The sequence below is a fragment of the Anopheles aquasalis genome, chromosome 3 (assembly GCF_943734665.1).
Source record: "Anopheles aquasalis chromosome 3, idAnoAquaMG_Q_19, whole genome shotgun sequence".
Taxonomy (NCBI): Eukaryota; Metazoa; Arthropoda; class Insecta; order Diptera; family Culicidae; genus Anopheles; species Anopheles aquasalis.
In genome coordinates, this window is record NC_064878.1 from 34,772,334 (window position 1) to 34,799,955 (window position 27,622).

At 37.2% G+C, this 27,622-nt stretch overlaps 2 protein-coding genes across 4 annotated transcripts; one reads left to right on the top strand and one right to left on the bottom strand.

Annotated features, from left to right (window-relative positions):
- Positions 1–1,854: 1,854 nt before the first annotated feature.
- On the bottom strand, positions 1,855–27,497 carry LOC126577930 (coiled-coil domain-containing protein AGAP005037). Of its 3 annotated transcripts, XM_050240010.1 has the most exons (22): positions 27,198–27,497; positions 26,174–26,593; positions 25,310–25,360; positions 25,091–25,218; positions 24,519–24,889; positions 24,285–24,432; positions 24,154–24,216; positions 19,680–19,764; positions 19,389–19,481; positions 19,185–19,305; positions 18,958–19,059; positions 17,376–17,530; positions 16,515–16,583; positions 14,828–14,911; positions 14,679–14,741; positions 14,306–14,586; positions 12,047–12,219; positions 11,786–11,968; positions 11,539–11,635; positions 9,541–9,584; positions 5,142–5,264; positions 4,885–5,027 (listed from the first exon to the last, which is right to left on the bottom strand). In XM_050240010.1, the coding sequence occupies exons 2-21, from the start codon at positions 26,262–26,264 to the stop codon at positions 5,186–5,188; spliced, it is 2,481 nt and encodes an 826-aa protein (XP_050095967.1). In that variant the 5' UTR covers positions 26,265–26,593; positions 27,198–27,497; the 3' UTR covers positions 4,885–5,027; positions 5,142–5,185. The 3 variants fall into 3 exon arrangements, with proteins under 3 accessions (XP_050095965.1, XP_050095966.1, XP_050095967.1); XM_050240008.1 differs by lacking the exon at positions 9,541–9,584 and having other exon boundaries at positions 1,855–5,027; XM_050240009.1 differs by lacking the exons at positions 9,541–9,584; positions 16,515–16,583 and having other exon boundaries at positions 1,855–5,027.
- On the top strand, positions 20,815–24,476 carry LOC126577932 (uncharacterized). Its single transcript, XM_050240014.1, has 6 exons — positions 20,815–21,314; positions 22,119–22,266; positions 22,418–22,511; positions 22,611–22,731; positions 22,881–23,105; positions 23,195–24,476. The coding sequence occupies exons 1-6, from the start codon at positions 21,066–21,068 to the stop codon at positions 23,951–23,953; spliced, it is 1,596 nt and encodes a 531-aa protein (XP_050095971.1). The 5' UTR covers positions 20,815–21,065; the 3' UTR covers positions 23,954–24,476.
- Positions 27,498–27,622: the final 125 nt, after the last annotated feature.

Below are 27,622 nucleotides of genomic sequence, written 5' to 3' on the forward strand. Positions count from 1 at the left end.
GTTTGAAGTAAAAAAACTGTGAATTAACTTGCTTTTTCTGTATCAAAAACGAATTAACCTTTGTAATAATAGTATACGATTAGCAGGAAGAAATTAATTATGCATAATCAGGACGTTATAATCGTTTTTCAGATCCAACCGTTCAGATCGATGCTCGATGTAAACAAAACGCCAGCTGTCGACCACAAAAATGCACTCGACAGTAGGCGATCGTGAACACCAAATGAACACAAAATGAACCAAATGAATCATCGCCTGGAGGCTATCGAAATCGCCTGGTACAGAATAAGCACCATAATCTGCACACTTTTTGCCAAGTAGCCCCGTCGAGAGATCATGAAAATTGTTTATACTTTTTTTAAAACAATTATGTAAAGCTCGTTTTTTTGGCAGAATCGCAAAAAGCATCACTTTTTCAACTTCAAAAATCTACCAAATATCGAAAACTTGGATATCAACAAAAACGCTCCGGGGTTACCTAGATAAACTTATATTCTTTTCAACGAATATCGATTTGTATTTTTCTGATGACGCGTCACGCAGCTACGATGGGCAACAGAAAAAGTATCTTTTCGAAGACACGACTGTCTAAGGTGCTTATTCTGTAACTTTCGATTGCGATGGCCTCAGGCGTTCGATGATTCATGCGAATTTCGAAACGTTTCGAAAACAATAAACAATTCAAAATGACAGTTTGAAGTAAAAAAACTGTTAATTAACTTGTTTTTTTCGGTATAAAAACGACTTAACCTTTGTAATAATAGTATACGATTAGCAGAAAGAAATTATTGAAGCACAATCAGGACGCTATAACTGTTTTTCAGATGCTCGATGCTCGATGTAAACAGAACGCCAGCTGTCGACCACAAAAATGCACTCGACATGCAAGCGATCGTGAACACCAAATGAACATAAAATGAACCAAATGAATCGAACGCCTGAGGCCATCGTAATCGAAAGTTACAGAATAAGCACCTAAATTTGATGCCATGGAATAGTTTGTACATGAATGTTGCTCCAAACTATATCAAATATTCTTCAAAAGTTGTAGATTAATGTGCCATTTATTTGCATAAATAAAGTTGAATGGTTACGTCCCAAAAAATCGTCAAAAAAGGGCCTTTTTTTGGCCCGAAAATACCGAAGTCCAACCTTAAATGATTCTTAGGTGCTTATTCTGTAACTTTCGATTACGATGGCCTCAGGCGTTCGATTCATTTGGTTCATTTTATGTTCATTTGGTGTTCACGATCGCTTGCATGTCGAGTGCATTTTTGTGGTCGACAGCTGGCGTTCTGTTTACATCGAGCATCGAGCATCTGAAAAACAGTTATAGCGTCCTGATTGTGCTTCAATAATTTCTTTCTGCTAATCGTATACTATTATTACAAAGGTTAAGTCGTTTTTATACCGAAAAAAACAAGTTAATTAACAGTTTTTTTACTTCAAACTGTCATTTTGAATTGTTTATTGTTTTCGAAACGTTTCGAAATTCGCATGAATCATCGAACGCCTGAGGCCATCGCAATCGAAAGTTACAGAATAAGCACCTTACTCTTTGTTTTCAACAAACGAGCGAGCGATCGGTCACTTACGGGGATCCGTGGGGCACAGTATCCAGCGAGCATCACACCCCGGTAGCGCGGTAAATCATCAGTGCTGTCTCGCGAAGGGATTAGAAACTTGACCTTTTACACTTTTATTCTAAAAGTTTAAGAGAAATTCTTAAAACCTTGAAAAACTTGAACCTTCGAAGCGGATTTCTTATTCGTCAAAGCGAAAACAGCATCTCTGATTGGATATGAATAGGATATGAACACAGCTGTACCCTGGAAATTTAATTTTTATAGTCTTCGTTTTTCATATGGAAGATCCTTTATTATTTTATAATAAAAATGGATAATATGTGATGCTTCTCTTGTAGAAAAAATCCAACATTACAAATGACGATTGACACAATAATTCAATGACACAAACCGGAGGTGAAGTTTGTTGCGTGCGCAACGTATAATGTATGTGATTTTTAGTTAACTAACTAACCACGAAAATCCCTTTTCTATTTTTTTGCACTTTTCATTGACGTACCTCCAATTTTTGTAAGCACTTTCGTCTCGGTCGCAATTTGCACATAAAGGGCTTAAAGTGGCTCGACATGTTCACGGCCCTTAGATTTTGGATCGGCCAAGTAAATGATCGTCGATGATTCGGTCACCTTTTTGCGGCTTTTGCTTATAAGTACTATTATGCTATTATGCATTAAAATGTTCGTAACTCTCGAGAAACTATCAAAAGTGAGCTATTGTTAATGGTATTTAAAACAACCATTGCGCTTTCATGTTTTAAATCTCTATCCAGATGTGGCACATTTTTCGATTCTCTACAAAGCGCTCTAATCTCTCTTTGTGGCCTGTTCGAAGCATAACTTTCTATCACACGATACTGAAGTAATAGTTTCAAACGACTTCATAAAACAATGTGAGCACGTGATTACATGCTATTTTGTTATCTTAACCTTATCATTAATTTTGATTTCAGGCCTCAGCCCGAAAAAAAGAAACGAATGACGACGTGGTGCACTTTTGGATGCCTATTTTTAGCATCTGCTGCGTAATTAAGTATTCTAGATACCATTTCTAGTGTACCCATTGTTTACATTAAAGTCTTTACGAAAAGACTTATAGCCCAACAAACTCAATTAACTTTCGTTACAATCGCACATACTTTTCTAATTACATAAATTTTAAATCAGTTAAGGTTAACATTTGATGCACTCAGGAGTTCAGGAATTTAGGATGCACGATAATGATGATTGTTGATTTTTACGCATTCTAACCGAAATATAAAGATTCCATTGTTCTAAATATGTGTGTTTTTCTGCGTTTGTGTCATGTTTTGTGTCTTTTTTTTTCTTTTCATAAGGAAGATACAATCGTGCTTACGCTTAAAGCTGATTAACAAATTCAGTGAACGTACGGTGCAAAGTTCCTTATTTGCCATGACATATGTTCTGCTGATTCCACTAAATACAATCAAACTCGTGCGAGTATGTTTTGTAGTTATGAGTCGGTTGTTCACGAATGGCTTAGAAGGTAATTTATTTGGCTAGGTTCTTATAAAATTTGGATTATAATTTTATTACCATCTATAGGCATTCCATTTTGATTAGTTGAAAAACGCCTTCCATTGCATAGAGGTACTGTACAACCAGAGAACAAAATAGCAAGTATCACGATTCTCGAGCCCACAATTGTGTACTATCTCGACTAGTATACAGCTCGCGTGGGTAACGGTATTTCGTATGTTGAACACGCGTTTATTGGGTGCGGGCTATAGCTGATATATTGTTATGTAGGCAATGATGATCTCTGTACTGTTGTTTGCGGACAGTTTATTGAACGTATATAGCTTTTTGTAGTTGGATAAACAAAGTTACCGTCTTTTTTCAGATATAACTTATCGTTCAGATGTAACTTTTCAATAAATGCTAGTAGTACGTTTGTGTCAGCGTGTGTGCTTGTATTTAGTTTGATGCATATACAAAGTACTTGCATACTTGCAACTGCGGGGTCATTTTTCGCAGAGTTTTTTTTATGAGAGTTATTAATTAGTAATAACGCCAATGGTGGTTATTACGTGGTTTTCCTTTTTTTGCAGTGGCTACGTTTGGGGAACAACATTTCGACACTAACCACGAAAAAACTAACTTACATCCGTTTTATTTAGCTTCTACCTGATAGAAGCACCATTTGATGTCATGTGTTTATCAAAACTTTTCTATTGTTTTCATGTGTTGTTTATAGTGGAACTAGTTTTATTTCCTATTTGTGGCGGCGTTGGAAGAGATACTTGTGTCTAGTTGGTTATAGAGCACATTTAACTGCATGTTTCAAATGTGGATACAGAGCATTTTTACTGATTCAAGACCCCACATTCGATAATTTTTGACAAAATATTATAAGTAGTAAAGTACAGTATAAATATATTATTAAACTATAGTAGCTGGAGCAAACGATGATTAAAGAAATTGGTGACCAATCGAGACTAATAATCGGTAGCAACTATGTTAAACATAATTTGAATGGATTTTGGATAGTAGCGTAGAAATTGTATACTCAATAACTTAAAAAAAAAATTGACAGTCAAAGTTGAGAAGTAGATCCTTCAAAGCATGTTTTCCAAATGGTTCATTAGAGTATATCAGTTTCATAGACTTTGTTGGTGGTTTTGGTTAAGTGTGAGGAATGTGTTCCTAATTTACCATTTAGCTCGTCATCACCGACATTAGAGTCGATTGTATGACCACGTTCGTTAGGAAGCTGATGTTCGATGTTGTCGGAAGCACTACCCGCTTCTAGTGAGATAGTGTCGTCGCAGATATTCTTCATCGATCCGCTGACAGCCATATTGTAGCTCATTTTGAGCGAAAGATTCGATTCGCTTCCCGTCTTTTTGATGTCATGACCTATCGAACCAGGTGCTAGTGGAACTGCATTTTTACTCATCTGCTGTAAGCGTTGGTATTGTTCTTGCAGTTGGCGCTGTTTCTTGAGCAGCTCTTGATGACGAAGCTCTAGTGCAAGCTGTCGCTGAGAATTGTCAGAGCAAACCGATTCACTGCCGGAATCAGTGCCCTCCGATGTTCGGTGTTGCTGTTCGCAGTCGGAAAGCGTTACAGAAGCTTGCTGTTGATGACCTCGATGTTGGGGAACATGGGGACTAGTGGGACTAGCCAAGGGGCTCCGCGAGCTAGTACGCGGTGGAGGTGGCGGTGGAACTCTCTTATTATTCATTTTGGAAAGGAGTTCGGCGTTACGTTCTGGAACAGGAGGCTTTCCGGAAGTCGGACGGTTTGGCTGTGGTGGGCTTGTATCGGTATCTGAACCGCTCGGATAAGAATGAAGACGCCGCAGTCCGACATTTGCCGAAACGGATTCCGCTGGGTAGAGCTGTGTCTGAGAAGTCTTAGTCGTAATACTATTCTGTAGCGTCTGGGAACTATCATCCGACGTAGAATCATCCGGACGGTGCTGAAGCGAGGAAAATTTACCGTTTGTCGATTGAAAAGTTATTAAAAGTTGTTGAATGTAAAATACAGGCACTGTTTTGAATGGTATTGAATTCGAATTCATTTTAATGCTTACGTCGTTAACACCATTTGGAGGCTTTGCAAATGTTTGCAATTCATCTAGCAAAGCATCGAGTGCGTTTTCTGGGGCGATTCCTCCACTGACAACGACTGTCCCCAAACGGGGACTTGGGACTGGCTATTTTCGTGAACAGCAAGTAAGTTTGTTGTGTTGTTGCATGAAATGGTAGAACGGAGAGCATAGTTTACGCGATAATTAGTTAATGTAAATGATGAAGAACGCGAAAGAAGTAAAAAGAAAGGGTAAAGGTAACAAGAGGGGAAAAATTACAGAAAAGGGCGAGGTGAAAAAAAAAACAAACAAAATCAAAGAACAAGAGACAGAAAGAGGATGGAAAAAAGAAGGGAGAGAGAAATAGAAAGAGAATGAGAAAGAGAGAAGGGAGTTTTAAAACAATTTTAAAAAACCTATATGTAATTTTGACGACACAACTCATACACATTCCTTTTCACCCAGCGATTACAGACAAAGAAACAGTACTATCTAACAGCAGTGTAGGAAAGAAAAGAAACCAACACATTGATGAAAAAAAACTTGACATTTTTTTTAAATTAATTGATAGTGAGTAAAACTGTTAATCATTTAACAAAAAACCAAATCAATATAAATCATACAAATTAAGAGGGAGTTACGATATTGTTAATGTACGAGCGTAACACGCCATCATTTCAAATGCCTGTCTCTAAATGAGGCTGACTTGACAATCATCGCTTCGTGCGAGTTACGTTCGGTTTGTGGCACATTTAGAAACATATTCTAAAACCAATAAAGCATCTACAACCTACATGATAAATCTAAATTCAAACATATTTTTCTTCGTTCTGTACATTTCACAGTAGTCACAAGCTTAATCCAATTATATGGCGAATTGGGAGGTAGTTCATCGCAAATCAGCCTTCAGTATTTGTTTGTAAATTGTTTCTTTCATTCGTAGGTATCACAGATGTATAGATGGTTGGTTTGCTTTGTATGTATAAAATATATTAGAACAAGAGCTTACAGTTAAAAAAAAATATGAAAATTGTGTCATTATTCAAATGAAACTAAACTAAATAAGACCATTTTATGGAATTACTCACAACTATAATTATGTATAAACTTATACATTCAATCTTATTTAACCCTAGTCCAGAGTCCTATTTAAAAACCTTAATCCGCATTCCCGGGTCTGGCCAGACCCGTATAGTTATAGTTGTTAGGTTAGGCTTATATTGTAGATTCGTGTAGACTTAGGATTAAGGTAGTATTAGTAATGAATAGTTGTATATTTGTGGTTTTTAAATATAAAGTCAGTCTGAAACGTAAACCACTTTGAAGCAGACGTATAATTGTATGCTTTTACATGTGTTTGCATACAAAATGCATACGAGTTTTCGAGCATACAAGCCGAGATGACTAGATATTGCATACGAGTGTATTTTTAAAAAGTCCTTTTTTCGTCCTTTTGCCTACGCTTAAATATAATAACTTAATGATAGATCGATAGAAAATAAAATTTTAGGAAGGTACCCGGAAATTGTTGATCAAAATCTATGTTGATCAAAAATGAGTTAAAACAACGATCGAAAATGCTCCGGGTCTGGACAGACCCAGACCAGGCCTGATTAGGGTTAAAACGTTTACCATTAAAACCGTTAAAACAGCACCATTTAAAACATTCAATGTGAATTTTAAGAACATTGCAGATCATATTCCGAAACAAAATTGTACCATTTTATGTTATGATTAATTACTAGTGCTAAGCCAGGGATACACGAAGCATAGCAGTCTACATATAAATATTAGGTTGGCCAATAAGTCTTGTCGTATTTTTTAGTAAGACTTCAAAGGGATATATTTCTGGTTTTGAGCAACTTTATTCAACCAAATATGATACATTTTGGTTAACCTCCTTTTGCCATTTTTCGGCTAAAGACATAATTCCTTTAGTGCAAAAACTCCGTGATTTATCGTTAAAAAACTGTGACACGAAGTTTTGACATGCTTCTCTTGAAGCCAGACGTACTCCACTAAGGGAGTTTTGCATAGAACGAAACAAGTGGTAATCCGATGGTGCAAGGTCTAGGATATATGGAGGATGCATCAAAACTTCCCAGTCAAGCTCTCCCAGTTTTTTCCGAGTCATCAAAGATCTAGAATCAAGAGTTTGACCAGGCTAGAGAAGCTCATAATGAATGATTCCACTCCAATCCCACCAAACACACAGCATAACCTTCCGCGGCGTCAATCCTGGCTTTGGGACTGTTTGTATAGCTTCTGCATTCTTGCACCATGATCGCACCTTTCGCACGTTATTGTCGTATTTAATCCACTTTTCATCTCCTGTTCCATTCGCTGCAGAAACGGTTCGATTTCATTCCGTTTCAGCAAAGAATCGCAGATGTTAATTCGGTGAATTAAATTTTTCACAGATCATTCATGTGGTATCCAAACATCGAGCTTTTCTTTGTAGTCACCCTTTTCTAAATACTTCAAAACCGTTTTATGATGATGGTTTAGTTCCTTAGCGATGTTACGGCTGCTTATGTGACGATCCTGGTCTATCCTTTCAATAATTTCATCGACTTTAGCAACTATAGGTCGACCAGAGCCCGGTGCATCTTTCACATCAAAATTTTCAGAACGGAAGCGAGCGAACCATCGTTGTGCCACATGAACTGATACAACATCGTCCCCCTAAACTTCATAAATTTCATTGGTGGCTTGCGTGGCATTTTTCCCTTTTTTATAGAAAATTTTCAAAATAAAGCGAATTTCTTCACTATTTTCACACATCTTTGAACAGCTATAACTTTTTGCCCACTTCTCCAAATTCTGTTTTGTTTTGATTAAATGATACATCAAATGTCCCTTAAAACAACGTGGTATAATATGACATAATGTGATTGATAATGGTGGAGATAGACGACTCAAACGCCAGCTATTGGCAAAATACTACAATACTTATTGGCCAACCTAATAAATAATATATTGGCGCAAAATGTTCCGTAGCTGCAAGCACCGATTATTATATTATTATATCAAGGATTATTATCGCCTTAAGCTGATAATTTTTTGGAAACACGCGGCATATCGCCCTAATTCGAAGTCATGAGTCGCCCATACTAAAAATCATTACCGAAAGCTGCTTAAATTGGACCATTTGTATTTCATTGTTGCCTTTTTGCTGCAGTCATATAAAAGAAGGCAAGAAGGCGGTTAACAATTCGTTAAAAATTGTACTCATTTATCACTGATGAAAAGAGATGTTTTTCGCAAATCATACTATGATGATTTCAAAACTGGAGCAAATTCCAGGTGGAAGCAAATGGAGTCGTTTCTCTACCACTTAAGGGCATAACAATGCTTCAAAACATGATCGTTGTAGTAATCCGGGTTGATTTTTATGTTGAGGCCAATTAATTTTGAAAAGGTTCCTTAATTGCTTTTTCATGACACATTTCCTCAACGTATGACTTGCTAGTCCATGCCAGGCTAAACGATTTTAACTTATATTGAACGGGGTAAACATCCAAAAACAAAGCATGGTTTTCAAACAATAATGAAAAAAACGGCGAATAGTATGAGATCAAGAATAAGGATAGCACATAAAACAAATGTGTCAAGTTAGATGAGAGCTTTGTAACATACATAGATAGCTTTTAAATTCAACATGTTATATTGTGCACATACTTTTATAATAGCGAGTGTTTTAGTATTTATAAGGACGTAATGCCGTTGATTTATGTTGATGTATCAAAATGATAACCATTAAACAGATGAACAAAGGTATATCAATTGTAACTTGAGCGATACAAAACAATTATACAATTACAATGATAATAACATGCGTTTATTCTGTCCAAAAATATATGAAATTTTTATATCTTATGTGTATCTTATGTGTATCGAACACGATGAAGTCGTGTAATACCCAGAAAATAAGACTATCAATATGATAGAAGACCGCAGTCAGACCAGGACACCCATAACGAGAGTAGATAAAAGGAAAACAATTTATAATAAAGATAGATGGCATTAATGAGACAGCATCCTCGAACAAAGATTGGAAGATAATTAGATTTTTTTGCAAAATTTAACCATTTTTAAGGATAATATATCTTTGCAGTAGTTGAATGTGCTAGTAATGTATGTATGTGCAAACTTGTGTAAAATTTAGGCGTTTGACGAATGATAATCGTATATAAATCGTAATGTGAGCGGCAGAAGAAGTTCGTGTAAAGAGAATAGAAAACAATTGATTTTGTTACACCAATTTATAAGTATCATCAATATAATGATGTTGGTCCTAATATACAGACGAGGAACGAATGTTGAAAAAATCATACAGAAAAACGTTGGAAACGAAAAGATGAGACTATTTGTATGTTATTTAGGAAAGAGCATAAATTACTCATTGATCGCCTCTTTGAAGTTAGAACTCCATCGCCAGTTGAACTATAAACAAAAAAATTATGAATGGACATTTTAGCTTTAATTCATATCTAACAGCAATGAATTCGCATTAGAGGATTGTGTATTTTAAATTTAAATCAATAAAGATTGGGTTGGGTAGCGAGGAAGGGAATTAGAACGGCTGCCGTAGTTCTATAGTAGAAGAGTACAGTCTCTGAATTCACTTGAAAGTTTTGCTCAACCATACACGTATCAGCATACGGAGTGGATTTATGTACGCTTTTATACAAAGTGGAATGGAATATTGTAAAAATCTTGAGATAGGCGGAAAGCTCATGGTGAATATGATGAGCAAGAAAAGCTCACAATAACACATCTAATACAGGTTTAAATATCGATTTCTTCCTTCAGCTATTAGCAAAATAGGCAGCAGATTTATACAATAGATTTTATACAGCTTTGTAGTTTATTTGATTTCGGTTAGTAAGGCTGGTTAAAACAAACAAAACGTACATTTAAGAAGATTTGGAACATAAAAAAAATGACGAAAATACAATTGCGTGAACATATTTTCCATCATTCCGTGGCACATTTTCAATGCACTATTCACAAATGATTTGAGTAGTATTAATTTTAGATAAGTCGTATCTACTTTTCAAGAACTCGATATGTGCTTTCTATTCATATCTTTCACTTGAACGAAAATGAGACAATATAGGCACTTTTTTCTTATTGCAAAAATATATCTATCTTGATCTTGATATCTACAAACGAAATGCTATTGATATCTACAAACGAATGCCTTTTAATCATGCATGGGACTTTCAATTTTGGTAAGGGGTCAATGATGAAAAAAATACAAAAAATGTATACGGTGAAAGACGGTTTTTCTTTTATTTTATTTAACATGTAGCCTCTTTTTAATACATTTTCTACTGTTGTACAAAAAAACATAAAAATTGCTCATCCGTCATAACACATATTAGAAAAGAGCATATTTATTTACGTTTTTTTGCAATGATACAAACGTGATTGTAAATTATTACATTAGCATTTGATCGTAGGATATGAAAAAAATCACCGAGGTAATAGGATGTCCCATGAAAAGCAAAGAAACTTGGTATTTATTGTAGCAGCTATCGGAGCTGAAATGGAGCTGAATAAAACCAATCCAAATAATGATAGAAATAACTACCTATCTAATGGGCTATCTAGCGTAACTAAAAACTAAATACAGGGAAATGAACGATATACGCAATAATCAATCAGGTGTTCTAGAAATTTTGAACAGTTTCCTACCAATACTAGCTAAGATGGGCGATTCCACAATTGTCGCCATTAATGATAGTAAATTTAAGGAAAATGACGAATCATGCACACTAAAGGTGTCATGCGAAAAAAATAGTTACGATTAACTAATATAATATATTTGAATATACTATAATTTAGAAACTTCAATTACAATTTCAATTTTGCATGATTTTCTTATCATAAAGTAAAACTGAGGCACGAAAGTCAATACAAGAGAATCGTTTGTATTCTATGATTGAGCCAATGTTATGACGTGGATATGTTGTCAACAGACATAAATCATTCGAGGGAAACTTCAATTGAACACCCAGATGAAATGATTAAACAAGGAATTACAGGGCAGTGGGAGCCAAGTAAATGTAGTATATGAGAAGGAGAGTAGGCAGGCATTGCATAACACATGGGATGAAAGAAGGTATATGGAAGAAAAATCAATGAATGAGGTATAAAAGGGGTTTGTATAATTGAAAGAAAAATAAAAAAATAATTAAAGTACCATATTCTCAACACAACAAGAATCTTTTAACAAATTAACCTGAACAAACAAATAAAAACAAAAACAAAGAATAGCAAAGAAGAAAATTTCATTAACAATGTTTCGGTGTTTAATTCTAAATTTAGTATTTTAGTTGGTCATCATAAGGATTGTTTTGAAATGCGAGAATATTAGAAGTTCAGCACTTACCTTATTAACGTTGTTGTGCGGTTCAGGATGCTTCACCACCTCTTCTGCGTTGGCTGTATCAGGGACAGGTAACCGTTGTTCTTGGACGCTAGCGAGCCTTCTCACCATCAGTAGTCATGGAACAAAGTCAATCATTACAAAATAAATCTTTTGTGATTATTTCACGTGCAACGTGCACACGTGTCAAACGTAACATATAAGGTGTAAAGCACACGTAACTTGTACCGTGTTCAAACCACAATAGTACCTTTTCAGTGTAACAAGTGTTCCAGTTAGTTTTTTACAACGCCTAAGAGCATTTTCCAGACGATCGGGCTCGTCTTTAAGAAAGGCTTCTTCTTGACAGACACGTTCCATTTCGCTTGATATCAGATTACGCAATCCTTGTTGTAATACTGGAAATCGCATTTTCAGTTCCGCAACGGTTTTGCTGAAATCAAGCATTTTATAGTATGCAGCATTATTCTTCAAGTTTACAGTAGTATAATCATTTAAAATATTACATTACCTTGCCCGACTGAGAACCAGAGCCATATCTTCAACTGCTACCATATTGACACGAGTTCGTCTGTTGATAACTTCTCCACGTAAACCTTCTACAGATGATTCTAAATCAGCCAAATCTTTCTCCAAACGTATAACTTCCTGCTTATAGATTTCTTCTTCCCTGGTAAGGTTTGTCTGTTATGCATCGTCAGGAAATGTTTAAAACAATAGACCAAATAGAGCTAATGTAATAACTTTCATATATATTAGGTTGGGTAATAAGTCTTTTCGTATTTTTTAGTAAGACTTCAAAGGGATATATTTCTGGTTTTGAGCAACTTTATTCAACCAAATATGATACATTTTGGTTAACCTCCTTTTGCCATTTTTCGGCTAAAGACATAATTCCTTTAGTGCAAAAACTCCGTGGTTTATCGTTAAAAAACTGTGACACGAAGTTTTGACATGCTTCTCTTGAAGCCAGACGTACTCCACTAAGGGAGTTTTGCATAGAACGAAACAAGTGGTAATCCGATGGTGCAAGGTCTAGGCTATATGGAGGATGCATCAAAACTTCCCAGTCAAGCTCTCCCAGTTTTTTCCGAGTCATCAAAGATCTAGAATCAAGAGTTTGACCAGGCTAGAGAAGCTCATAATGAATGATTCCACTCCAATCCCACCAAACACACAGCATAAGCTTCCGCAGCGTCAATCCTGGCTTTGGGACGTTTTGTATAGCTTCTGCATTCTTGCACCGTGATCTTTTTCGCACGTTATTGTCGTATTTGATCCATTTTTCATCTCCTGTTCCATTCGCTTCTGAAACGGTTCGATTTCATTCCGTTTCAGCAAAGAATCGTAGATGTTAATTCGGTCCAATAAATTTTTCGCAGCCAATTCATGCATTATCCAAACATCGAGCTTTTTTTGTAGCCACCCTTTTTTAAATGTTTCAAAACCGTTTTATAGTGAATGTTTAGTTCCTTAGCGATGTCACGGTTGCTTATGTGACGATCCTGGTCTATCCTTCAATAATTTCATCGACTTTAGCAACTATAGGTCGACCAGAGCCCGGTGCATCTTTCACATCAAAATTTTCAGAACGGAAGCGAGCGAACCATCGTTGTGCCACATGAACTGATACAAAATCGTCCCCCTAAACTTCATAAATTTCATTGGTGGCTTGCGTGGCATTTTTCCCTTTTTTATAGAAAATTTTCAAAATAAAGCGAATTTCTTCACTATTTTCACACATCTTTGAACAGCTATAACTTTTTGCCCACTTCTCCAAATTCTGTTTTGTTTCAATTAAATGATACATCAAATGTCCCTTAAAACAACGTGGTATAATATGACATAATGTGATTGATAATGGTGGAGATAGACGGCTTCAAACACATATATTGCCAAAATACGAAAAGACCTATTACCCAACCTAATATATTCCAAGCCGCTATTCACAAAGGTGCACAATGCAACTACAGTATTAGTAATCACTTTTCGAAAATTGATGAGAGAAAAAGTAATTAATAGAACATGAATCTTCTTTAAAATCAATAATATTGAATATTCAGATTCAATTTATTAAAAGAAATTTGTAACCAACGCTACACTGCGATAAAACACTGTGGAGGAGATGGTATCAAAAATGATAAAAAAAACAAAAAATCTGCAGGAGACGATTCCGTCCTACATGGATGCAATGATTGGCTCAAGATTAATACAGGATCAAATGATGTTCGTGCAATAATCTAAATTCAGAGGAACTAAAGCGTTGATCAACGGATCGTTATTTAACGGTTCAGACAGTTATCGGTTTATGCAGAGTTTAAAAATAATGTAATTCCGCATGTCAAAAATGCCCAATTTCGTATGGGAAATATCCGTGGGAACACTCTCCTTCTCCTCTGAAGGAGATTACTTGCATTAGTAAATATACCAGAAGAAATGCTAAATAGATCGTCATTATAGACCGAACCGTGTTCTATTTTATTCAAGGTTCCACGAACACCGCTACTTGTTCTAACGCATGACCTACTCCGTTGCTGATCAATAAATTTCAGAATAAATGGGTTCCATTCCCTACGATTCCAGAGACCATAGGACTCCGTCCATTCGCAGAGCGCATACCACGGACCGATATCACTTATCACATTAGCTTTTGCTAGCGACATTCAGAAAGTATTGATTCGAATTTGCGCGGGAAAGAGGAGCGATCTGCGTCATTTTGTACGCGCAAGGATGCAAACCCCAAGTTTTACAAATAGCAAAAGTTACTTACAAGTTCTTTGTCGCCTTGTCCCCAAACAAAACCGGTGTTCGATAGCAATGTAGCACGTATTCTCATGAAAGTATCCTTAATATCCTCCCGAACAGCAACTGCTTGGGTTTGTGTCAGTCGTCGAAGAGTACGTACATCCGTGCGAAGGTCCATAGCCTTCTTCTGCAAACCGCGTAACTGATTATATACTTCAGGTGCGAGTGTCAAGTCTGTACGATACTGATTGCCTGAAATCATAACCAGCGGTTTTGGTGGTGGTGGAGGTTTCAAGCGGTCTCGTTCTAATAAAATAAAAAAGTAGCATCAAATAATTCTATTAGTTTTACTTCTCCGTTTGCCACATAGATGGGTTGTTTGTGTCTGATTAACAAACCTTGAGATGATGTTCTCGGTAAGGTGGATGATTTAATTGCAGGTTTAGGTGGTTTTGAATCCGCTTAAAATACATTCCATGGAAGGATAACATTATTGACGTTTTATTGTAGCACATGTTCGATTGTTGCAATATTTTAATTCACTTACCAGAATGTTGTGGACTATGAGACTTTGGTACACCTTGAATGTCGTCGCTAAATGAAACAGATTTTTCGAACGAAACCGATTTATCTGTAAACATTGGACATTAAATTCAAATATTACTCAACGAATACCGTTCTTTAGTCGAATAGGAATGAAAAAGTATAGGATTTGTTATAGGATTCCTTCGTTTTGGTGGGAAGAATTTATAGGCGTTTATACAGATTTCCACAAAAGAAAAAGAAAATAAAGTTTCAAGAACAAACATTTTAATTTATTTTAAAAGTAAACGATTGTATACTTAAAGCATTTTTTTAACTATCGTTGTAACACAACAAAGCAATTTACAATAACAAACTATTGCCTGGAATCTTGTAGTATTTAAGCAAGCGCAGCAATGATTTTCATTATTTACAGCGATATAAACAAATATAGTGTGAAGGGTCGTTACTATACAATATCTATGAATATTTTTCAAAAAAATTAATAGTCTTCCAAACTACTCTGATTGCTTAAAATATATTGGAAATAGTCAAAACAATCATGTGTTGACCATTCACTACTAACTAAGTATGATTATAAAACACGACTCTGCCCGCATTTGTGTATATGAACTAAGGTGCTTATTCTGTACCAGGCGATAGCCTGATTTCGATGGCCTCTAGACGTTCGATGATTCATTCGGGTTCGTCGATTGTTTGCTCGATTTTCGAAACTTCAACTCGTTGTTTCGAAACGTTTCGAAAACAACAAACAATTCAAAATGACAGTTTGAAGTAAAAAAACTGTTAATTAACTTGATTTTTTCGGTATCAAAAACGACTTAACCTTTAGCGATACGATTAGCAGGAAGAAATTATTGATGCACAATCAGGACGCTATAACTGTTTTTCAGATCCAACCGTTCAGATCGATGCTCGATGTAAACAAAACGCCAGCTGTCGATCACAAAAATGCACTCGACAGTAGGCGATCGTGAACACCAAAAGAACACAAAATGAACCAAATGAATCATCGCCTGGAGGCTATCGAAATCGCCTGGTACAGAATAAGCACCTAAATACTTAGGTGCTTATTCTGTACCAGGCGATTTCGATGGCCTCAGGCGTTCGATGATTCATGCGAATTTCGAAACTTCAACTCGTTGTTTCGAAACGTTTCGAAAACAATAAACAATTCAAAATGACAGTTTGAAATAAAAAAACTGTGAATTAACTTGTTTTTTTCGGTATAAAAACGACTTAACCTTTGTAATAATAGTATACGATTAGCAGAAAGAAATTATTGAAGCACAATCAGGACGCTATAACTGTTTTTCAGATGCTCGATGCTCGATGTAAACAGAACGCCAGCTGTCGACCACAAAAATGCACTCGACATGCAGGCGATCGTGAACACCAAATGAACACAAAATGAACCAAATGAATCATCGCCTGGAGGCTATCGAAATCGCCTGGTACAGAATAAGCACCTAAATACTTAATATGGTTCAGGTAATAAAAGGTGATGTGTTAATCTTAAAATAACCCTTTTGTGTTGTTCGATAATAAAGGGGTTAAAATTGTGATTGAAGGTGGGTGATATGTATTGAGTTGGGAAGGGATACATGATGAAGATGGATTCCGGACGAGGGTATAAAATAAGAAAACAAATGGGGCAAAACTGGGATAAATTTTCGAATGATCGAACTTACGACATGTTGATTTTCCCAATTTTGGCGGTTTGTCGCGCGTGCAAATCGTACCATCTCCAGTAGTTTCAGCTGTATGATTAGTGTTTGTTGATAAATGTGGACGTGAAAAGATGTGTTTTGAAAGAAGAGGAATTATGCATATATGAATGAATGAGGTTCTAATACATAAATAATAGAATCATGAATATTTCGATCTACCGAAACAACCGAAATGTGATAGATCATGGCTGGCCAAAAGGTAACACCGAATTGTATCGTAGAGTAGCTGTTTATCTTTTATTTTATAGAAGCGATAGATGTTTTTTTATGAATCTGGCACACACAAACGCACATATAGATAACTGAAAGCAACGAATGTTTCATTTTTGAAAGTATAGCAAGAGCGCTCAACATACTTAAGGTGCTTATTATGGTCAGGCATTAGCTGATGCCTAAGGCAATACGATCTAATTGTATTGGTATTTATTTATATAGCATACAGGCGGCAATCTAAATAAGCACCTTAAAGGATGCATTCCCACCGAGGCAATCGTTATCACCTCACCGTAATAAGCACCCAAATCTTTGATGCATCTCTTATTCTGGCAATATGCAAAAATCAACCACAAAATCATTCATCTTAATAAGGAAACAAATATGAGATAAAAAAAATCTATGCATAATTAAAAGACATGTAACTAAAAAAAAGGCAATCAAGCAGTTTTTTAATACACAGAATTAAATACTAAGCTAAGGTCTTTTCCAGCCATCGTTTACACATTTAAGCAATACACAAAGCTAGACATTAGCAGAGAAAAGTGAAAATTTTTTGTTTGTAAATAGGTAACAAAAACAAACAACCATTTTGATATTGTGGCATACCATTTCGATATTGTCCAGGGATGTTTAGAATATTAGGGTTGTTGTTAACTAATGGCATTGTTGGGTTTTGAGTTAGGGCCTTCTGAACCAGTCCCGTAAGGTTTGCTAACTGCCGTTCCATGTGTTCGACCCGTATTCTGTGGAGGTCTTCAGATCTGCAATAAATGCACCAAGCAGAAGAGAGAGTAATTTTATGGTTGCGAACATTTGGAGTGCATGAATGCATGCATGCATATCATTTCTGAAGCATCATTAAGAAACAGAAATACAGTTATAATTATCCTTTCGTATCACTGTTTAAAAGAGCATGCATAACTGTTTAAAATATAATACTGTATATATTAAGTTTGATATTTGGTATATTGAATATTGAAGGCACTATTACGATCTTCTCATTCATTACACAGGGCTCTTTTTATGATAAAATTGTTCTTTTGCCATTCTTTATAGTAAGTCATTCGTTGCCATGATCAATGATGAGTCGCTAATTTAACATTGCAAACACTCCGCTTAAGCGAAGCGTAACGCGCAAAGAAGAGAAACTGACTTCATGGTGGCATCATTTGGTGGTGAGCAGCGCATGAGAGAAGTCTAGCTATTTCAAACAGATATTTTGCTATTCAATAACAAGCAATACCAATATCCAATTTGAAACGAAAAGTTATAAATATAATCATACATATCATTTGAAGATGGCCAATTGGATACAAATTATAGTGTTTTGGAGAATGTGTGGCACATTGTTGGGAATGCTCGGAGTAAAGAACAGTAGCAACGTCCAAATCCAGTATGAAGATCTGTTTCAGTGGAATGAGTATCACTACTTGCAAGGACTTCCAACAAAACGATTGTTACATTTACAGTGTCTTATTAATCAGCTTCAAAGTAATTTTCGTAATACTTCTGATCGTGTGACTTTGGAAAGTCGTGAAATTTCAAAACATTTCAGCGAGTCACACGTCGATCATTCAAAGACAGTCTTTCAGCCAAACATTGGCATTTTCGGAAGAAGGTATTTGCAACGACAGGGACTCGCATTTTATTCCTTTTTATCTTTTTTTTTTAATTTGTATATGTATACCATTCTAAAGTTTGCCGGTTGAACAATGGGATTCACAGCCATCAAAAATACAGAAAATACTGCAAATCAGTATTACTGGTTTAGCTTTTCTAGCCTTCGGCGGATATTTGTTGTGCATGATCGTGCAAGCCATCAAGAGCAAAGGTGAGTAAAGGATTTGTGCAGAAGCCACATAACAATAAAGCAAGATTGGTATCTTGATATACTCATTTGTAGGTACTACATACTATCACCCAACAATCACTGGGGCAGCAACTCTTACGTCAGCATTTAAAAAAAAGAAGCCATTCATGAGACGCAGACGTTATTTGTCCTACGTCACAGATAAAGATACTTTCGGACACTTTACTACAGATAATTTGCACCGGATGTTAGTAACATTTGCCGAGTCGTATGTTCACTCACCAGGCATTTAAACCAGAAATAACTCAAACGAGTGCAGTGCTCAGATTAACAGAAACGAGTGCTCAGATTAACAGAAACTGTCGATACTGAACTCACCTTGTTGTATGATCATACATTTGGTTTTGTATAACTCGCGGTATGCGACCGACATTTTTCACACCGTACATAGCATACTGATCGTCTGCGATGGATATGTCCCTAAATTGATTAAAAAATTGTTCTTTTAAAGTACACAAAACTATAAACGTACGGCTCGCCCGTTTTTATAAATGTTAAAAACAATTGTAAGAACTATGCTTTTTAATAAACAGACGCGACAATACCCTTGCTCTTCATCTATAATTGGCGCCACAGTAGTAGCACGAGTACCATACTGGCTATAGTAAGGCTCTTCGTAAGCCCCCCTTGATGTTCCACCTCGCTCTGGAGAGCTCATGTAACCATCTATCAATGAGAGAAGAGCGACGCGCCGTATTGTAAAATTTATATGAAACAAACAGCGAAGAAAGTGTTCAGCAAACACATACCTGGAATGTTGTACAACTGCTCCGTAGTGTATGGAATTGGAGCAGCTATGTTGCTGCGTGACCCGTAAGAACGAATTGGTTTTAAAGAAACCCCTGAAGAATTGTTTAGTTAAAGAATTACATAATAATTTCAAAAAAATATAGTATTAGCACCTATTCGCTTAACGTAGATAAAAACACAGTTGTTCTTTTACAATTATCGATAGGTAAAACAGTGCCATCTTTTGAAGGTGAACGACTTTAAAGCACATGCTTTCATACCAATTGCGTTCATTTGTATCATGGTCTTACCGGTAGTGCCTTTATTTCTGTCCGAATACATTCCCCTAGGTAAAGTCTGGGTGGTACCGACATAGTATGGGGTTTTTGTTGGTTGCTGCAAGTAAAAAGATAGACAAAGTAACATAAAATCACAAAACTTTGTAGATGTTATTAAAAGGTAGAAAGAAAGGAAACGCTTAAAAAGTAATACACGCAGTAAAAGATAAGATGATGGAAAACACTTGACCCAATGAAAACTTTATGATTTCTTCCATTCATTTTACGCATCGTAAATCGTCTGATCGTTCCAGGCGATTGACGTCTCGTGTATTATTTGGACTAGTTACATCAACCGTCTTACGGTTGCACCAGACTAGAGCTACCCGGTTATATTATCGACACTGTTACATTCAGACCACTTTTGTTGTTATGCTGCCTGCATATCGACCTTATTCGATTGCGGTAAAAAAACCATACTTTTGCTCACACAAAAAGTGTTGATTTTATTTCATTTTCTACAACATCAATCATTTAATGCCTGTTATTATACATGTTTAATTTAATAATCACCCTTCCTATCAATACAATCAATTTCGCATCGTTTGTCTTTGGATAAATATTTCGAATCATGTTTTTCAGATGCGTTGCAACTGGAGAAGCTACGACAGGCTTGGATGTCAATTACATAACTAGATTGTTTCACTCCAAAGCGTTCCCACTCGGCCATCTCCGATGAATGTAGAGCAGTCCTCTACTTTGTTTGCCTCTCAAAACTAAAGCTCGTAGCGCCGCAGTTTATTTCGCTGATCCAAAAACTGGGCGCTAATTTTTTATGCAGCAATGACCAGCACATCAAATCACACTAGGTATCAATAGACACTGCTTTATTAAACAATTTATTAAACAATAGTGAAGCAGTTCCAAATAAAAAATGTCAAGTCATTGTTTCATTGTCATTGTTGCATCAGTGTTTCTGATCATGATGTTTATTTAACACGATGTTTAAAAAATCGCTAAAACTGTATTGTTTCTCCACGGCATTACCAAAGTTTCAAGAAAGTGAGGTAGCCGGTTACGGATTGAGGGGTTCCAGCCATTCATCTCCTTCCATCTCCAGTGTTAATGCATGCAGTTTGGCGCCACTCTTTTGCAGGGCCTTCTGGTAGGTTTCGTTCAGTGAACGGTCTACAGTTTTGTGTCAGTAGTGGGTCGGCCGCGGCAATGTGAGGATCTTTCTATTTGTTTCTTTTATACCGTCGTTATGTTGTGACCATTCGCTTTAGTAAGGACAAGCAGAGGAGACCAACTCCGCTAAGATTCAGCTGTGAAAAGCCTGGTCGGGCCGTACTGCGTCAAGTGAACGGAGGGCTTTTACAATAGGAGTTTTATTCAATTGCTTCCTTAACGTACTTTGAAATGTTGCAACGAGTATTTGAAGTGATGAAAACGCTAGTTCTCCTGTGTTCATTGATTTCGTCCAGCTCCTCAAATCCGCAGAAAACTATTACAACCTACCATGGAAATTTGTTTCCTTCGCTCGCAACATCAGTAGTGGGTGGTGCTCATAAGCTGTTGCTTCCAGAATCTGATGCCTCGGACGAACGACGGATTCTTGCAGGATCTGACTTTTTTTATTCCACTTTAGATGATAGTGCAGCAAGTCACGTAAGTAAAATCTTTCACGATTGCGATTTACAAAACGCTTATATCGCGCAGAGTTCGATTTGACACTGATGATAGCATCCTTTTTGTCACATATTGCTAAACAATTGGGTAAACATGGTGCCTGGTAGTACACATTATTTCCATTCGGTAGATAGATAATGACCCTAGCCAAGTGTATAGGATAGTTCATGATGTAACACCAACCGACATACGCAGCGCATGTTGCGAACACCATAATAATGGCAGTAGTTTTGCAACGAAAGCAATCGTTACCGCACGTATGCCTCTGCAAGCCTTTAGCTGTGTTGCAAGAAATCACTTAGAGTGCACTTTGCGAAAGTAAATACCGCAGAGTAAAAGACGGACATGGCTCTCATGATATGTATAGTAAAGTTACTATTATTAGAAAAGAATAGGTAGTCCATCTTATTACAGACTTTTTCAAGAAGAAAAATCCATAACAAATTTACAAATAAAAAAAATACCTCACGAAAGAGCAGGTTTTTCGCATCAAGAATTTACTTCAAAACAAATTCAAGGACTACAGCCTTCACACAAAGAACGTATCACTCAAAGCGTACAACCTTCAAAGAGATGTAGGTTGTATCTGGTTGCAACGATAATCTGAACGCGAATGAGATACTTCAAGTTGTCGCGCGAACGAACAAAAGAATGATATTTTTTCCGAATTCTTTAAATTATTATCGAAAATCTTATAAATACGGCGCCGTCCGTAATGTACCATTAAAAAAAATATCGAAAATCTTACCAACTTAACATGGTGTCTTGGATCGAATGTTATAGGATGCATGCAGTTTTGAAAAATACGCTTTTGATCACGATGGTATGGTGAAGTATGCGAACAAACTACCGGCGCTATCCCAGTTCACGCTATGCACGTGGATGCGATTCACTAATCACACAGGCGATCATACGATCCTCACTTATTCTGGTAAGTAGCGAACGCAGCAGCTAGTACTGGAATTTACATTGTGGTACTTTAAATTAATAAAATACACAAACACACACACACACACATATATATATATTTGTTATACCTATATTCGTTTAACGTAAATTATGGTTTGGAATCCACGAAACAGTCGACGATGAACCACGAGAAATGCAACTCTGGATTTCGAACAACGGTGGAATGAGCTACATAAGCCTTGCTGTTCATGGCCAATCATTATTCAGGTAAGAGATAGGGGTTTTCGTGGCGTAGTGCCATAATGCCAATGAAATTTTACGTAATAGCAGAAACAGCATGATGATAGGAAATTTCGATAAATACAGGTTGAACTATCCGTTCAAAATGCGAAAGTGGCACCATGCGTGTGCGTCTTGGAATGGAAAGACCGGCGAATGGCAGCTTTGGATAAAGTCAGAGCGAGTAGGACGCGGATTCCATAACCGGGTGAGTTAAAACTGGTTCCAGTGTCCTTCAAACATCATTCAAGGAGCTATGTTTTTTTTCTGGGTTCAATTTTAACAATCGTTCTTGCGTTTGTGAGGTACAATCTGGTTTCATTATTGAAAGCCCTTTTCCCCTTTCATTTTAACCAGCTGGTTGGTTATGAAATTAGGCCCCATGGAACACTATTCTCCGGAGGACCTTCCATAACTGGTCCAACTGACATCGGTCTACATTTCGAGATAACCGCAGTCCAAATCTACAAAGTGGCCTTAAGTGCTGGCAAGGCCCATCGTGATCATAAACATCATCATGTCCATCATTTTGACATCAACGGCGGAGAAGTTACTTCAACTACACCTCGTACACCTGTGACGGTAAGTTTCTAGTATCGACTTCGAGTTAGTACTAAGGAATTCTGCCGCATAACTATTTATATGAAACTCCATTTTCGTCCCTCGTAAAGGCATCGCCACAGTCCTCAAACCCTCTTTTGGCAAATGGACAAATTCCAACACGTGTTAAGATCAATCTTGCTAATGGACAACAGAATAGTGGAAGCCTTGGCATTCCAACGAAAGGTCTGCCTTCGCAATTGGTTGGGGGATTCAACCCTTCCACTGGTACCGTCACTACTAACTTCGTCAATGGCCAATTCAGTACTGGAGGCCGGTTGCTGCAAGAACAGTTAGTATCCGGCAATCTGATCAACCAGTTCCCAAATACGGCACCATTGTCATTGCCATCATCCGTCGACAGTGCATCAACTAAATTTTCATTCCCGGGCTCCAGTTCATTTACGGACATATCCGGTACTGATGGAGCATATTCGATCGTGCAACTTCCGACCGATGCTACGGCTCGAAAGCTTTTCAAACGACAAACGAAGGAAACCTCTGCAGAAGATACAATAACTAAGCGAGACATCGTGCAACTTCGCGACGGTTCGTTACTACAGAGCTCGGACTATATATTCGATGGGCTGGCCGAATTCGGTTTGCCAGATTTCAAGAATAAGGTTGGCCGGGAGACCGATATAGAGGATGAAATTCGAGAACATGATAAAGAACCCGCTGAAGAGGAAGTGAAAGCAGTACTAAACATCTGTACCAAGTGCACTCCGGAACCATTTGCGAAAGCATTAGTGTTTGCTTGGAAAGATGCATCAATAGAACTCAATGGAGCCCTTCAGGCAAAGGCGTCCTCACACTGTGGCCATTTCTAGAACAGTATTTTTTTGGATCGTGTACCCTTGGAGAGGTCCTTTTTCTCGCAATACCAGCACAATAGAATGGATTAAATACCTCAATCAGTACATTATTAGCATATTTACGAAAGCCATAGCTGGGGACAGTTTAACAAGTGTATATATTGATAAATACAATAAATGATCAATTGCTTATAAAATCACTTTACCAAATTTACCTTGCTTTTATGAATGTGCTGATGTTGAAATTCTGAGTCGAATTCCGGTTCACTAAAATAGTTCTGAAATTGACGTAAAAATAATCAGTTAAATACACATCAGTAAATCATGAGACATGTTCTATATCCACCTGTTCCTGATCCCATTGGCTGGAGATAGGGGCCGGTTGAAGTGGTTGTGGAATATTTTGCCCACCTGGCAGTACTTGTGGGGCACTCACTTCGTTTGATTCAAACAACCGCAACACCGACCTATCCCGAATTTCACGGAGGTGTGATCTTAATTTAAAAAATAAAACAAAATAAATGCAACTACAGCGTTAGAGCATGAGTAATTCTATTTGACGACATCCGTAGAGCAATACCTAACATCCTCCAATTCATAGAACATGTCTTTACTAGAATCATGTATGTAGATCTTCACGCTGGGTCCTTCAAGATACTGCATGGTTAACTGTCGAGGAAAGGAACGTACAAACAGCGCGCGTACCGTATCGATAGAAGTAATCTCGTTAGGCAGCAGGGCTCGCTTCGTCTCCGACCTGTACTGTAGGAATACAAGTCCCAATGGTCGTTCTAGCGTTTTGGAAGGCGTTCTAACAACCGGCAGTGATGATCGTTGCTTTCCTCCTCGACGAAAACCTGTACTAGCCGTTTCGGCCTCGGACATAATTCCAGGATCATCGTCAAACAGAGGGCCCTGATTTGTCGGGGTGTAAACACGCATTTGTGGGGTCTGTAACGTAAAACGTATTAAGTAATGTGCCCACCCAACCTAATGACACAGAAATGTAAGGGGGATGGGGGTGGGGTGGAATGCTTAACAGAACCCCAAACAGTTCTGTTGTTAAACGTTAACACATCCGAATAGATATTCTACGTCATTAGGTCAAAAACATTCGTCATTTACGGTATTGGTTCTGTAAACAATATCTACCTCAAAGTCGAGCGATCGCTGTATGTTCGGCGCCTGCGTTTGAGCTTGATATTGCAGCATATCTCCTCCAAGTGTGTGTCGACGGGGATCCTCGCGACCACGTGCCGATCGCCGCCTGTCGTCCACTCCTTTCATTGAAAACGAAAATCAATCAACGACGCAGTTAATATCGGATAGATCAGTCAAGGTATTCAATAACTCTATTAATTTTTCGATTACCTTGATCGTTGGGTTGGTTTCTATTACTTTTATCATTTTGCCAGTCATCCTCTGCGAATCGAAAATTAGACATTAGACCGTTCATTAGAAAGATGAAGTTATGCATTCACCAAAAATATGTTGAATTTTAGGCTAAAATATCACCCTCTACTTTTGCGATAGGTTCTATTAACGCTTCAAAATTGCATTTGCCTTCTTTTTAAAATATTTGATGTTATATGCAAATGTTGCAGCTTCAGTACAATCATTTACCAGTTGAGCATTTTGTTGTTGAGCAGACAATACAGCATGTTACATCTATGAAAACCAACCATAGTCTAAGACATGGCCGATACTTTAGCATATTTGAACATTGTAGCATTTTTTTAATGATAGATAACATTTCCCTAATAATTATATATTAGTAAGGCTAACATCCTCATTCCACAGTAGCTTTCCGAAGCATCAGTTTCCTCATCTTTGCAGCTTGTCTAAAAAAAATATAAAAATTCAGTTCGTATGGATACAGAATTGTTATAATGTATTTGTCTAATAGATTTTAGCGTCGGTTGCAAGAGAAAAAGGTGCGGCACAACATCGCACCCCTTTTGGTTGAAAAATATGATTACTCATGAAAGAAATAAAATGTATTAGATGTGTTTTTCGACTATAACTCTCGACATTTGCTATTCTGGTTCTACTAGCTCTCTGGCACAATTCTACAATTTGAAGATGAATACATGAGGCGATGGTGCGCTTCAAAAAATAAACCGCACCCATTCAACGGCGCCGCTTCGCCAATTTTCACGAATGCGCTGATTTCGGCTGCATCGTAAATTGCGGGCGTACATCTCCGGAATATAACAAGAAAAGCATAATACTCACCTAGCTCTCGCCCTTTCCTTTTCTTCTTGGATGTGGATGATGAGGATGTTGATGTTGAACTTTTGTCTTTACTTTTCCACCGAATAAGCATTTTACACAGACAATCCGGTTGCTCTCACGATGCCTGTTTTTTCACTATGTGTTTCCGTTAAAGCTGTCTATTCCGATTTCAGAGCTGACGGTAGGATATTAGTCAATTTCTAATGGATAGGACTGATTCAATAGCGTAAAGTGCTTCCATGGGTATCTGCCATTCATATGAGCACGTTTTCTTCACTTTTCCGAGTTAATGCTATGTTCCTTATCCTAAGAATTCGTACTCTGCCACACTCACACACACTCACATATTATGGGTACGAAATGCCAATGATAGTACACATATACTGTATCTTCTCAGTATCTTCTCACAAATGTGTATAGCTGCAAAATGCAAAAATGTATATGACTGCTACGAATAGACTACAGCTTCAATTAAAAACTTTGCTATCTTTGGACAGCCGAAGGTCTTCCCATTAGTTTCCTTGTGTCAAGTGTATTACTCACTAGAGAACATTTCCGAGTACCATATCATTGAGTAGTGTTCCTAATTAAGTATGTTATGCACATTTATATATGATGCCAATGTTTCAAGCCGGTAAAAACCGGAAGATACAATTGCCCAAATAATAAAATTTCTTATAGTTAAACACTGCAACATACATCACCAGCACTACCCTGCGCAAACCTACCAACAGTATGTTATGTCTGTCGGAACAAACGAATTTTACTGACTATTTCACTGCGAGACGCTAAGGCTACTGGATTAGTTCTCCAGCGTAACCATATTCTATAGCAATCGCGTTTTTCTGGGCTAGCATGATATAGAAGAATGCGTGCAATGGTCACTTCAAGCGTTAATAACTAAAACGGCTCCTACAATCGCAACATTTTCAAAACTGTTTTTCTTTACATTACCCTATGGTAATAATCCATAATACCACAAACTTCCGAGAGACGCTGTGCTTTGCAATTAAAAAAAACCTACCAGTGAAAATGTCCACCCAACTTATGCTAGCGATGGTACCAACTTCATTGAGCTTCTTCATTCCACAATATTCCCCTCCTTTTATCTATCCGCCTATGTATGGCAGCCGCGCATGCCCTTTGATTATTATCCTAGTGACTGAAGCCAGTAAGGATGTCATTTGTTCCAATAATCAACGTTTATCATCTATATTCTTCAAGCTTTAACTTATTATCTATAATTATCTATCCTTCAGTGTCAGTCATCTTTAATCGATTGTGGCATTTCTTGGGAAACTATGCTATATTATTATAACAAACCATTTAAATACGTACGACTTTTATATGCCTACAAAGAAAGAAAAAGGATACTTGCCTGTTTTTATTGCCAAACAGCGCTTCAACCACTTGTTCTGGTTTTGCCCTCCCACCTATATCCAAGAGAAG

What these genes read in the sequence shown, in the direction of transcription:
- LOC126577932 (XM_050240014.1), top strand. Translation starts at nt 21,066, where the DNA reads ATGTTGCAACGAGTATTTGAAGTGATGAAAACGCTAGTTCTCCTGTGT. An exon ending in GACGCGGATTCCATAACCGG is followed by an intron (nt 22,732 to 22,880) that starts GTGAGTTAAAAC and finishes CATTTTAACCAG; the next exon opens with CTGGTTGGTTATGAAATTAG. An exon ending in CACCTCGTACACCTGTGACG is followed by an intron (nt 23,106 to 23,194) that starts GTAAGTTTCTAG and finishes TCCCTCGTAAAG; the next exon opens with GCATCGCCACAGTCCTCAAA.
- LOC126577930 (XM_050240008.1), bottom strand. Translation starts at nt 26,264, where the DNA reads ATGCTTATTCGGTGGAAAAGTAAAGACAAAAGTTCAACATCAACATCC. An exon ending in AGCACATTCATAAAAGCAAG is followed by an intron (nt 19,765 to 24,153) that starts GTAAATTTGGTA and finishes TTTTACTTGCAG; the next exon opens with CAACCAACAAAAACCCCATA. An exon ending in ATTGGGAAAATCAACATGTC is followed by an intron (nt 14,912 to 16,514) that starts GTAAGTTCGATC and finishes CAATGTTTACAG; the next exon opens with ATAAATCGGTTTCGTTCGAA.